The sequence below is a fragment of the Ictidomys tridecemlineatus genome, chromosome 4 (assembly GCF_052094955.1).
Source record: "Ictidomys tridecemlineatus isolate mIctTri1 chromosome 4, mIctTri1.hap1, whole genome shotgun sequence".
In the NCBI taxonomy this organism is placed as follows: domain Eukaryota; kingdom Metazoa; phylum Chordata; class Mammalia; order Rodentia; family Sciuridae; genus Ictidomys; species Ictidomys tridecemlineatus.
Genome location: NC_135480.1, coordinates 45,365,734 through 45,378,548, shown reverse-complemented (window position 1 = coordinate 45,378,548; position 12,815 = coordinate 45,365,734). Strand labels below are relative to the sequence as shown.

The following is a 12,815-nucleotide window of genomic DNA, read 5'->3' as shown; positions in this document are numbered from 1 at the left end:
GAGGCACCTGAGGCTTCCCTAGTTCGGTTCATTCTCTCCCATCCTGAGGGTGTGGAAGCTCTATGGGAATGTCGAGAATGGTTTATATTCCTTTTCCTCCCTTTTGGTAAATGTCCAACAAGCTGGGTCCAGATAAGTCTCACTGAAAGAGCCTTAGCTACCCTGGTGTTTTGTCTCTGCAAATAGTAGGATTAGAGCGTTTGGAAATGTGATGTTTTGGGATCAGCAACGAGGATCCTGTCATCCTTGCATTTGTGGTTTCCACACAGAATCACAGGGTTGGAGAGGGGTCAGGGGAGGGGTGGTCATTAGAAATCTCAATGCCAATGAAAGGAGGCAGCATAGATGCTAATTCCTGTTCAGCCAGCTACTCTTTCGACAGAGTTATTTCCCCTTTCATCTTTGAATCTCTGCTGGAGCTTCCTTGTGAAAACTGCTCCTGTATTAGCTACTTCATTCCAACAACTACTTCTTCCTGCAGATCTCTGAAGCACCCACAAATCAAGGGTATTGCCTTCCTTGAGGCTGAAGACACAGAGGATATTTGCAATGTGTAGTCCCACTAGTGACAGGTGAGGACATGGCTAGCTCTTTAGAGAGGCAGGATAGGCTCTTGCTTTCAAGGAAATGATTCAGAGGCCCAAGGAGATCTTCACACCCAAAGTATGGTGTTTCCCAGCTGAGCCTCAGCCTCTACCTTCAGGTTCTTGTTCCCAAGAGGGGGATTCTTCTCAGATTGGCAGTGTCGCTGCTGGGCTCTAGAGCCCAGAGCTGTAGGCCAATCATGGTGTGACTGCCAGAGCTTGGGGAAAGCTGCTGCTGGAAAGGCAGCACAGATGATCCTCAGAAAAACGGCGGCTGCTCAGCCTGGGTAAGACAATCTTTCAATGGCTACCTTCTGACACTTCAAGGGATGTCACGTGGGGTTGGTGCTGCTCATTCTGGGTGAATCTGGAGGGTGGAACTAGGACTAGTGATTAGAATTTATGCAATTTCAGCACCTTAATTTTTTTTCTTTTTGCAGAGTTGTCTTGGAGGTGACAGTGAGTCCCCTTTCCTTGGAGGATATAAACAAGTCCTTCTCCAATGTTGGCATGTTGGGAAAGGCTCACATGGCCTATGTCCCTCTGACCAGCCATAATCAGCATCAGGAAGGCCAGGTCAACAGGGAGGTGAGTCCTGGGACAAAGAACTCTGGTTCCAGCTGTTGCTAGAGCAAGCCCTGGTGCTGATACCCAAGCTTCTCGTCCAGCACCCTTCCCCAGACCCTCCTCTCACCTCACTAGAGCTTTGACCGTAGAGCGGACCACACTGGATAGCAGGAACAGCGGTGTGACCAGGATATGGAAGAGGGAGAGGGAGGCAAAGGCCACTGAGGGCGAGAAGTCAGACTCTTTGAAAAAGCTGACGTGGCCCACAAAGGTCTGTGGACAGAGACACAAGTGAGGCCAGGGTGGCTGAGGGCATGGGCCCCCTTCCTCACTGTAGCACCCAGACCTAGAAAGGGAACTCTAAGACTGGCAGGGAGGGGGCATATAAGGGACCTTTTGGTTAGAGACATTCATCACCCTCACAGTCATCTCATGAAAATGTCCCCAGCAAGTTTAGGACTTCATGCTGGAAAACAGGGGTTGCTCCCTGGTGATCCCTCCTGATCCTGCCCCTCCTTGCCATGAATGAACAGGGAGAAGCCCTGGGGTTGGTTAGGTCAGTGCTATAGATAGCTCATTTTCCTAGTCTTTAGTCAATTAAAATGCAAAAACTCTCATTGCAAAGCCACCTCCTCACTGGGCCTACCCAGCTACTTGACTGGCTCAGCAGTCTGTTACCCACAGGTCCCAAAGAGCTAAGCCAGGAACCGGCCCAATAAATCACATTGAAAGTGAATTCCCAAGCATGCCTGACAGACTGTGAACTCAACACAGCTCAGGGACACTGGCCCCAGGGGAAATAAATACGTCTTTTTAAAGAACTGCAGCCCTTATAGTGGCAGGGGATGGGAGGCCGGAGAGGGGCTGCAGGCTCGTGGGGCCCAGACCTTTCTGCAAGTGCACACTGCCTGTCCCCATTGCCAAGCTACACACAGCTTTTGTCAAAATCACTTTAGAAAACCACCATTGTGATATATCATGACGTGGGGACTTGCGGGTGGCATGTTCTTAAATATAAAAAAGCAGGTTACACAACTGCCTGTGCCACACAATCCTATTTTTGTAGAAATGACATATCATATGCCTTAAAAAAAGACTGGAAAGAAACACCCTAAAGATGGTAGCAATGGGATTATGGGGCACTTTAATTCTTTTTTTTTGTTTTTCTTTCCGAATTTTCCATCATTTCCACAATAAATGTTTCACTTTTAATAATTAAAAATATTGATAGCTATTTTAAAAATGAACTTTAATTTCTCTAAATCCTAATTCTTAGATCTTTGCCTTGAGGCAAAAGCCCTGCTGGGGTCAGTTATGGGAGGGATCCATCCCTCTAATTCAGCCCTGACACTGAGCCCCTCTTCTAAGGTCTCTGTGTGGAAAGGCCAAATCTGGATGGCTCCCACTACAGATCTCCTCCCCACCATGCCACCCCTGGAGATGGAGAAAAGATCCACTTACAATAAGGACGGCTGCGATGGGGATGGCCGTGTTCATGAAAACTGCAGAGGAAGAACAAGGGTGAGTTTAGTGGGAGGAATGAGACAGCAGGACATTAAGATACCCAGGATAGTGGGGGCACTGCAGCCCCATGGGGTCCTCTCCCCAGCCTGAAGGAGGGGCTGGGATGAGGGGAGGGACAGAACTCCAGTCCTCTGGCCTCCGTCTCCTTACCCTGTTTCTCTTATGCCTGACTTAAGTCTTCATTTAAAGGCTTAGGTGCCTTTATTCTGCTCCATGTGAAGTGGGTGAAGGAAGCCCTGTGGGAAAGTGGTGGGAGAAGGACTGCAGTGCTGCTGCCTGAGGCCAACTGTGAGGTCACAACATGTTTCCGGAGGCTCCAAGCGGCTATTCCTTCCTCTGCTTTAGAGGAAGGAACAGATACGTCCCTGTATCTACCCAAGCCATGCTTGCTATGATGCAGCAAGCTTCCCAGTCTCCTCTGCTTCTTGGAAAAGATTTCAAACTCATCCACATTGAGGTATTAGTGACCAAGGATAGCTTACATGGGGTCTTCCCTAGACCTAATGCTTAGAGTCCATATTAGGTGAGTCAGCTGATTGGCTTCCTTATTCTAGAAGTGAAGCCTCAGATCCTCCATATGGACTCCAGGGAGCAAAGGTATCTAGTCTTCAAGTCACACAGGACAGAGGCCCTGTTAATTATACACTAGGCATCCTTGAGTAGGTCATCTACCTTCCTGGGCCTCAATTTCCTCACCTGATTTTTATAAACTTGTACTTACCAGCTCACACACTAAGGTCCAAGGAGATAATATAGGTGACAGGCTCTCTGAGCCCTGAGTGCCACCTGAATATCATATCTCATGAGTGACTTGTGTAGACTTGCTCCATAGATCACATCTCTTTGCCCAGAATGTGAGATACCCAAGAGAGCCCTGATTCTAGGCCTGGCCTTCCTGAGAGAGCAATGTCCCTGCAGCAAAAGTGACCATCCCAGCTGCTACCTTCCCTTCTCATCTTGCTTCCTCCATTCTCTTCCAGGCAAGCCCAGAAAGGAGCCTGTTTATGTTATTAGCCAAATTATACCAGAAAGTCAAGAAGTCAGGAGCCAGGAGCAAAAAGTCAATGGCTTAGCCTGTGCTCATGGCCCCTGTCTAATGAATGGCAAAGACTTTGAAACTCTCAAGTCCAAATAGTCAACACAATTCCTGAGGCTGGCTGACTTCCCGCTTACTGTGAGTGTCCTGTGCATGCTAGACACACAATGTACACTGAGGATAGGGTCCCCAGCTTCAGGGAATCCCAAAGCATGGAAGGACACACATGGCCATTGCCCTTTTGGGGATCCCAGTCAGAAGAAGGAGGCAGAATATGCTCCCAGGCAACCCGTGATATGATAGGAAGATGAAGAATATGACCCTAGGAAGCTCTGGACCAGAGAGAAAAGACATTGTCCCCATTTGGGGGGAATTCCTAATCTGATGGGTGAGACAAGACCCATGCTACGGGGGGAACTCCCAGCCTCATATATGGCTGGAGCTCTTGACACATTGCTCATCTATGACCATAAGGCTTTCTTCCTTTTTTATTTTTTATTTTTTTGGCAGTGCTAGGGACTAAACCCAGGACTTGTCTATGTTAGGCAAGTGCTTTCCACTGAGATATATCCCCAGACCCCTTTAAAAAAAAGTTGCCCAGGCTGACCTTGAACTTGCAGTCCTCCTGCCTTAGCTTCTTGAGTAGCTGGGAGTACAGACATGTACCTCCACCAACCATAAGGCTCCTTATTAATACCAGTGTCATACATGATTGTGCTTTAATTGCACTTCCTGATAAAGTCTGGGTGGTCTCCAGTTGTCCTCCACAATGTCACAGCCCTCATCTGTAGTTGCTAGCAGTGAGCAGCATAGCACTACTGATTACAGTCAAGGTAAAAGGGGCCCAGATATAGGACATAGGATATAGGATGGCCATCACTGGCTGGGGAGGACAGGAAAGAGGAGGACACTCATCAGGCCTGGGTCATTGGCATCACTGGCCACATAGCTCTGAATGAGAGGGAGCCCTGCCTCTCCCCTAGAGGGTCAATTGCTCCAAGATGTTCCCTGGGGCAGGGGCTTCTCTTCTGCCTTCCTTGACCCATCCCCATAAATTCCTGATGAGGAGGGGCTCAAGCTGTAGAAGATGCATGTGCATCAGCACCCACTGGCCCCCTGCCCCAGGCTGAGAGCCCTCCTTCACATTCTGGGGCATAGGCTGGGAATTGGATTGTAAATTGGTGCAGCGTGCTTGGAAAGCAATCTGGTGCTTTGTAGCTAGCGCTGCATAGAAGTTCAGACCTTCTGATCCTGTAATCCGTCTCCTGGGAATTTATCCTGAATAATCATCAAGAGAAGCACAAAGCCATCAGCAAGATGGTGTTAGCTGCAGTGCTATCCATCACAGTAAAACAAAGCCACAACCCCAGCAACAAAGCACCCAAACTAAATAAACTCGACACTTCTAACAGGAGGGACTGTCTTAGCAAATAATGGTACATGACCTCTCAGGAAGATTTTGCAGTTGGAAAACATGTGATAATTGATATTTTATTCTACTGCATGTTTTTCCTGGTCATGATTTTTTTTAAATTTATATATTTTTTTCTGTTTTGTTGTCTTTATTCTTATAGCCATCTGAACTCCTTTGAGAAATCAGACAAGCTATAAATAAATTTAAAAGTGAACATTTCAAAGCTGATGCAGCAATATAGAGAGTGCTTATGACATAATTAATTTCCATGCTGTTCTAGCTATTGTATACAGATGATGAGGAATGAAAATGTGATTTTCCAGTTTCTCTACCTTCTCCTGGAAAGATGCCAGGGAGTTCCAGGTCCCCGTTGAGGTTGGGGACTAGGGTGGTGGGATCACTGTCTGCTTGTGTTCCAAAGGCCTCTCTGGAGATCATCCATGGCCCCTGGGGTGGATGTGACCAGCTCTGGAGATGCCAGTGCTGGGAACTGGGAGACTTGGGGCTGCTGTGGGCCCTGGCTCCTCTCTGAGCACAGCAGACAACTGGGGTTTGGGCATGGGTTGCTGGGCATCCACCCCCCTATCATGGGGTGGAAGACCTGAGGCCTTGCTCCCATTTTCCTGAACTACATAAAGCTCTGCAAGATTCTAAAGTGGAGGGAGGGATGGGAAACATAACCAATGATAGATTTCTCTCCTACTGTGGCACAGAGTGGGGTGACTCACCTTGATTTGATTCATAAAAAAACAAAAACAAAACACAAAAGATGAAGAACATAACAGAATTCAAGTCTTGAGTGATAGGTAGCAAGACATACTTGTTAAGTTATGTTAAGTGAAATAGAAGATGACAGAAAGACGAGAGTGTGATGTTGTTATGGAGGGTTAGATTACATGTGGGCAGGCCTGAAGGTGCTATCAAGCAAAAAGGTCTTCTGTGATGGTGCAGAGATGTGGGTATTTTAAAAATTATTCTCTAAGTCTTATTCATTCAAAAATTATTTTTTGAGGTTCTCACTTATTTCAGGCTTTGGGCTGGGATTTGGAGGTTCTAAAGGGAGCAAATATGTCAGTTTTTCCTACTCCCCATCCTAAATAAAATAATAAATCTACCAAATTCAAAAGCAGGGCTCAGTCACCATTCCCACTCCCCTGGCTTTGTCCATGGAATGCTGTTTGGCCTTGTGGGTGCCAGCCAGCACTGCAATACCAGGAGCTTTTCACTTCCTAAGCATCAAGAAATATTTCAGAAGCCATGTATCAGGGAGGCACAGCCAGCCATTTGTGCCTCTGGTTAACTTCATCTTGGTCCCCTGCAGAGGGATGGTGGAGGGGCCTGCTGCCTTGCAGCCTGGATCTAATTGCAAGTTGCACCTCCAGGAGGGGAAATGTATTTTGAAGTAACAGGGCTATTTCCCTTTCTGTCCAATTGTCAGAGAAGTAAACAGAGGGGGAGGGAAAGCAGGTAAATAGTATTTCTATTGCTGGAAGCTGTGGGAGCGCATCAGGAGGCCACTCAGTCAGACTGATTTGTGACTCCTAAATTGACAAGCCTCCCTGACTCCTCCTCAGCCACCCTCCCTGCCAAACCAGGCCAGGACAACTCACTGTGGCTGCATCAACTGGCAGAAGGAAGGGCAGATGTTGAAGAATTTCAGAAGAGCTGGAGGAAGGAAGGGGACGAGGTTTCAAAGTCACCTTGTCCCCCTATGCTAGCTGATCTGACCACTGAGGGGGACAGAGGGTAAGCAAGATTTGTAAATAATAGGCAGGCTCTGGGTTGAGGAGAGGGGCTATGCTAGGTGCTACCATCTTGCTGGCCCCCAATCCTCATGAGTGGCTGAGCTGTGTTTTGGGGTTTCTTTGTTTTTCAGGATGCAGTATGAGGCCAGTCACATTGACTGACTGTGATTCAGACTTCTGAGCACAGAATGCTAAAAGAGATGGCAAACACATCTTTCACTTAAATGCCTTCCATGGCTCCCTCCTGAAGCACAACACAGATGGTCCTGCAGGAGCTAGTCTTGTCGCCTTTCTTCACCAAGTTCTGCAGGAGAATGGGACACACCATCATCTCTCTCTGGAGGCCTTTGTGCCTGCTCACCTGGCTGACTCATGGTCAACCTAAGGGAACCAGCAGTGGGTTCCACCTCTGATAGGCCTTCCCTGACACCCACTGCCCCTGAGACTAGATTGGATACAACTTGTAACTCTTATGGGTGATAGAATACCCTTTTCTGTTCTTGTCACTTATGACACTAAGCTTCTCCAGTAGACTGTAAGCAATGTGTGGGCTAGGACCAAAGTGTTCTCACCTAATGCCTAGGCAGAGCCTAGCTCATGGGAGATGCTTATGAATATTTGTTAAATAAGTGAAAAAAACCAAAAGACCCAGGTCAGGCAAGTAACACCAAAAAAGGGGGGGCACAGATAGAGGGGCATTTGGAACTGACTCTGTGGCTCTGACCACATGCACAGCTGCAGTTCATGGACACAGCCATCCACAAGACTGTGAATGCCTGAACCATGCCCACTCCTTCTAATATCCACTTCATTCCATGCCCAGGGCTTCCATAAAGCCTAGCACAGAGAGAGGGCCCTGGAATTGGTGCTGCAAAAAGGTCAAAATGAACTGGAGGCCTATTGGTTGGTTGACTGATAGGACTATGCAAATGCCTTTGTCTCCTCTGCAAAGCCTGTTCTCAAAACAAAAACAAAAACAAAAAACAAAAAACAAACAAAAACAGCAACAAAAACCAGAAGCACCTAGAGTTCTGCTGCTTCTGTAAGGAAATGAGGACTGAGCTGACTTCTAAAGAGACTAACCACAGCACCTGCCTTTAGCTTTCTCCCACTTTGTCTTCTACTCACTGAAATCCTCTCTACCATTCAAGGTGCAGCCCAAGCCTTTTCTATGTTAATCTCTGTGTAACCTCTTTGGCCACTTGGGCTTCTTTCTCTGTGCTCTGCCATTTATACTGGCAGAGTATACTGGCTAAGATCCTCCATGAGTCATTGCACCTTGCTGAGCTTCTGTCCTTTCTGTTATACAATGGGACAGTAGAGCCACACACCTCACAAGTCGTAATGAGGATTAAGTGCCTGTCAGACTTGCTAGGCAGCCAGCACAGAGCTGGCCACACAGTTTGATACTTATTGTCACATGGTTCTATGCATGTGCCCTCTGACTTCTCAGAGAGCATAAACCAAAAAGAATGCAGAACATATCTTATGGTTCCCTGCATCATCCTGGTGCTCAGCACAGGATATACACCTCGCTTAGCATCCACCACGTCACTTACATCTGTTTTCCTTCAAAAAGAAATATAGATTCTGATGTTGGGAAAACTGTGTCTCTTTGCTTTTCAGTCTTCTGCGCCACCAGGATGCCACATATGGGCTGTCATCGACATTGACAGTGAGACCATCAGATAGAGTATCAGAGGCAATCTTGTCTGCCCTGCAGGCTTGAGTGCATGGCCAGTCTGGATGACCAGACTGAAAGCCCAGCAGGCATCCTCGGCTTGGGCCCCATCAGGAAACATGACTCCCAGGTTCTTCTGTGTTGCCAGGACCCCATGACTGGCGCCAGGGGTGAGAATAAGAGATTCCCATTACCTCAGCCTAATGACCTGTGTCTTGATCCCAGTAACAGGAGGAGGAAGTCCAGGAAGAGGCAAATGAGAACACACTGCAAACATGTGCCCATGACTGGGCAGTACCCCAACACACCCATCTCTCTCCCACTCCCAGGGCTGGTTCATGAGAAGAGACACATCTCTGGAAGGATGACACATTGAGCAAACAGAGCCCACCTTTCAGCGCTCTACCTGAAGGACATGAGAACTTATTCCTTCCAGCTAGTGTGTGTTTCCATCGTTATCCAGCGCCCTCTCCACCACCTTTCCCAACCTCTAGCAATCACTATTTGTCTTTATGTGTCTGGCTTATTCTAGTGCCCAGTGGGGGGACTATAGTTCACATTAATTATCAGGATTTTACCGGTATACATGGTATCCACCTATCAAAATTATCACACTGTACCCCATAAGTACAATTAAAATAATAATTTTAAAAATACCTCCTTGAGGCCTCTTCCTTTTCTCTTCCTTTCAGAGGCAAACCTAACTGTTCTCTTTGTACCTCTAGGACACCTGGATAGGTTCAGAGCCCTGCGAAGGCTCCTGCTTGGTTCCAGAGCCCCCTGCCCCTTCCAGAGTCATCTTAGCTCTTGACAAAATGAAGTCTCTTTCCTTACATCTTCTTGGTCACAAAGCCATGTTTTGTCTTTTGAGGGTCCCATAGGGACAAGTGAACCTATTTTGATGGGCTAGCCAAGGAACCTAGGCATTGTAGGATGTTGTTTACATAGGAAAACATGTCCCACGTTATAGTTTGGAATCCACAAATACACCTAGAAATATACATCTCCTAGGAGCAGTCAAAGTAGCAGCCACCTACCCCAGGTTGCATTTCCTGAGATTCTCCTACTTTGCTATTCACTGTGCCTAGAATTTTGAGGACCCAATGCTACCATGTACCTTGCTGCTTCCCTTCCCGTTGTCCATGTCAGCAGTGGTGATCTTGCCTCACCTCACCCTGCCACGTTGTTGCTGGGAGAAGCCCCTTAGCTGCTGGGAGACGCCTACTCCCACCCCAGCAGCTGTTCTCACAGCTGAGACTGACTGTCAATCAGATATCTCTAACACAGGGGGCTGTATGCAAGAGTGAGGGTGCTGTTAACCCAACCAGCCCAGAGACAAGAAGTTGAACTGACAGAGAGGGAAGACATGGGCTTGGGCCTGGAGGCACTGACTTTCCTGGGTTCCCAGATGTTCCATCCAATTTCTCTTGTCTCATGGAGTGTTTGGCCCCTCTCTGAGCATCACAGGGTTGAGGATGAGGATAAGGAGAAGAGATTAGAAACCTCAACTGTCTTGGTGAGGAATCCAGTAAGCATGGGCTGCCTGCCGTGCTCACAGCTTCATTCTGAGAAAATCAGATAGGTCCTAGCAGGACTTACTGTGTAAATATACTATTATGATTTAGATATGATATGACCCCTGCCAAAAGCTCACGTGAGATAATACCAAAACATTCATAGAAGAAATTATTGGGTTATGAGAGCCTTAACCTAACCAATGTATTAATTCATCGATTGGGAATAACTGGGAATTGGGAATAACTGTACGCAGGTAAGGTGTGGCTAGAGGAGGTAGGTCACCAGGGACATGTCTTTGGGATATATATCTTGTCCCTGATGAGGAACAGTCTTTCTCTGCTTCCTTGTTGCCATGTCCTGAGCTGCCTTCCTCTACCACACTCTTCTGCTGTGATGCTCTGCCTCACCGCAGGCCCAGAGCAATAGCATCAGCCATGGACTGAGACCTCTGAAACCATGAGCCCCAAATAAACTCTTCCTCCTCTGCTGTTTTTTATTGGGTCTTTTGGTCACAGCAATGAAATAGCTGACTAAAACATGGCTTGTACCATGCTTAGTGGATGGCCTCACCACTGCTGACTGGAGTGAGAGCCCTGCCCAAGGCATAGGACATCCTGGTCTGGCTGGCCCCTGGGGTGCTCAGTCCAGTTGTGCCCTGCAGTAACCCTTGTGTTGAGGGTGGTCACCTGACAGCATGAACACCAGGAGCACACAGATGACCATATCATTCTCCATGAGGCTTGCTGTATGAGTTTATCTGGAAGATATTCCCAGCATATCCTCCATTAGTGCCCGCTCTGCCATCCCCATAGGTGTGTCTCTTCCCATTGTACCAAAAAGAAACAATTTTACCTGGGGGAGGTGGTCAGCATGGACCAGCTCTCCTCATTTCCTCTTCTATTCCCACTCCTGTTATAGCCTATTCTAGATTGTTTCTCTTCACCTAAAAGTCACTTGCAATACCCTCGCATTCACCCATGGAGGTCCCTAGCACTCTGGAAAATAGCAAGAGAAGACTTCATAGGGTCTAGTCTGACTCATGCTGCTAACCTAAGGAGTAACTTCAGGAACACAGTCCTCCCTGGGCCTCAGTTTCATCTGTAAAATGGTTGCCCAATGTGCAGAGAGCATTTTCCATTTACTCTTCTTGCCATATTCTATGCGGGATTCCCACAGATCTGTGTTCTCAAATCCTCTCTTCGGGTTTGTTAATTCATTTAACCTGTCCATTGAATTAGTTTTTTCTTTTTTTCCTCTCCAGATTATTTTACTGGGCCCTTCTTACACATAATGGCTTTTAAACTGGAGCAGTCAGGGAACCCAAGTGAGGTCTGCCAGTTGCTAAATATCCACACTCCACTTATGCAATTGGGGGGTAACTTCTGTGGGGTGAGTTCTTGGAGCCATGAGACCAACTGTGAGACAATCACCTGACCTCCACGTGCCCTCATTCTGTCCAGGGGATCATTGTTCACTGAATTCATCTCAATAATGAGAAGTTTAAATTCTGGAAGTTCTTTCTATTCTTTTCCCCTGATACTTCCCCCCCGTGTTGCCTTGTTGGTTTTATACCTTCTTTTAGCTCTTTGGTTATATTAAATACATTTATTTTATTGTCTTGTAGACTATTCTATCATCTAAAAATATTGAGAGACTAACTCTTCTATTTTTTGAACCTGCTGATTCTCATCTTAGTGCTACATTTTCTCTTGTGGCTTTTTATTTCCTTATTATTAGTTCATCATTCAACAGGAGTGATTACCATAGCAGTTCTATAGTTTCTGTAAAGTGGCTTTTATATACAAGTTTATCAGTTTTGATTTTTTTTTCTTGGATTAGGGTTCAAATCACTTGATTAGTATAGCTTTAGTCCCTATACCTGTGAGTCTCTCAAACTTGGACATCTGAACTCTAAGAATACCTTGCCTCTTCTTTTTCATGGCCCCAGATGAATGGAACCTTCCTCTTAGCTTCCCCAGGGCCGTGGCAGCTCAGTCAGACTTGCTAAAAAGTCCTCACATTTAGAAGAATCAGAAACTGTTGTTATTTATTTGCTTACTGCTCCCTGTCAATAACATATCAGGTCTATGAGGAATGAGGCCTCATCTGTCTTTCTCACTAGTGTATTCTGAAGGTCAACATGGTGTCTACTCAGCGGGCTCTTGGTACATGTCTGTGGGATAAATGAATGAGAGCTGTGTGATTTCTGGGGGCTCAGCTACCACAGTCTGTTGGAGATCCCCCTGGGCTGGATGACCCCAAACCCTCCCACTTCTGTCACCATCACACCTCACCCAAGCCTATCCTTGCATGTAGGCAGCAGCACCCAGAGCTGGCCTGTTGGGTGGACTCACTGGAGATGGAGGTGTAGACAGCAAAGGCCCGGAGGCTGGTCATCTCCTTCCTGCGGGTCATCTCCACTCGTGTGCAGAAGATGTTCTCCCAGGCATACAGCTTGAGCAGCTTGATGCCACGAAGCATCTCATTGGTCTGCTTCAGTCTCTCGTTGGAATATTCCTGAGGGAGTCAGTGAGTCAGAGGGAGAAGCCTTTATGCCCACCCCACCCAAGAGAGAGGCACTGAGTCAATGTCCTCATCCTTCACCCAACTCCTGTTCCTACAGGGACGCTCTCTGCTGTTTCCTTTAATCCCATTTCACAGATACAGAAGCTGAGGCCTACAAGTGAAGTGTCCTACCCAAGGTCAATGACAGTGTGGGTGTGGAAGAGGGGACCCGCTGATGTGA

At 47.1% G+C, this 12,815-nt stretch overlaps 1 protein-coding gene across 12 annotated transcripts in view; it reads right to left on the bottom strand.

The window, feature by feature from the left end:
- The window catches only part of Abcc8 (ATP binding cassette subfamily C member 8), a 74,105-nt gene that overhangs the window by 32,435 nt on the left and 28,855 nt on the right, over positions 1–12,815 (bottom strand). For 10 of the 12 annotated variants that reach the window (XR_013437731.1, XR_013437732.1, XR_013437730.1 and 7 more), the window contains exons 10-12: positions 12,424–12,586; positions 2,613–2,653; positions 1,279–1,424 (exon numbers count right to left, since the gene is read on the bottom strand). Coding sequence is in view for 7 of the 12 variants with exons in the window: in XM_078046400.1 (XP_077902526.1) it covers positions 1,279–1,424; positions 2,613–2,653; positions 12,424–12,586 (350 nt within the window). In the remaining 5 variants the exon portion in view is untranslated. The remainder of the gene's footprint in view (positions 1–1,278; positions 1,425–2,612; positions 2,654–12,423; positions 12,587–12,815) is intronic. The other 2 variants (XR_013437734.1, XM_078046402.1) reach the window with 1 other exon arrangement.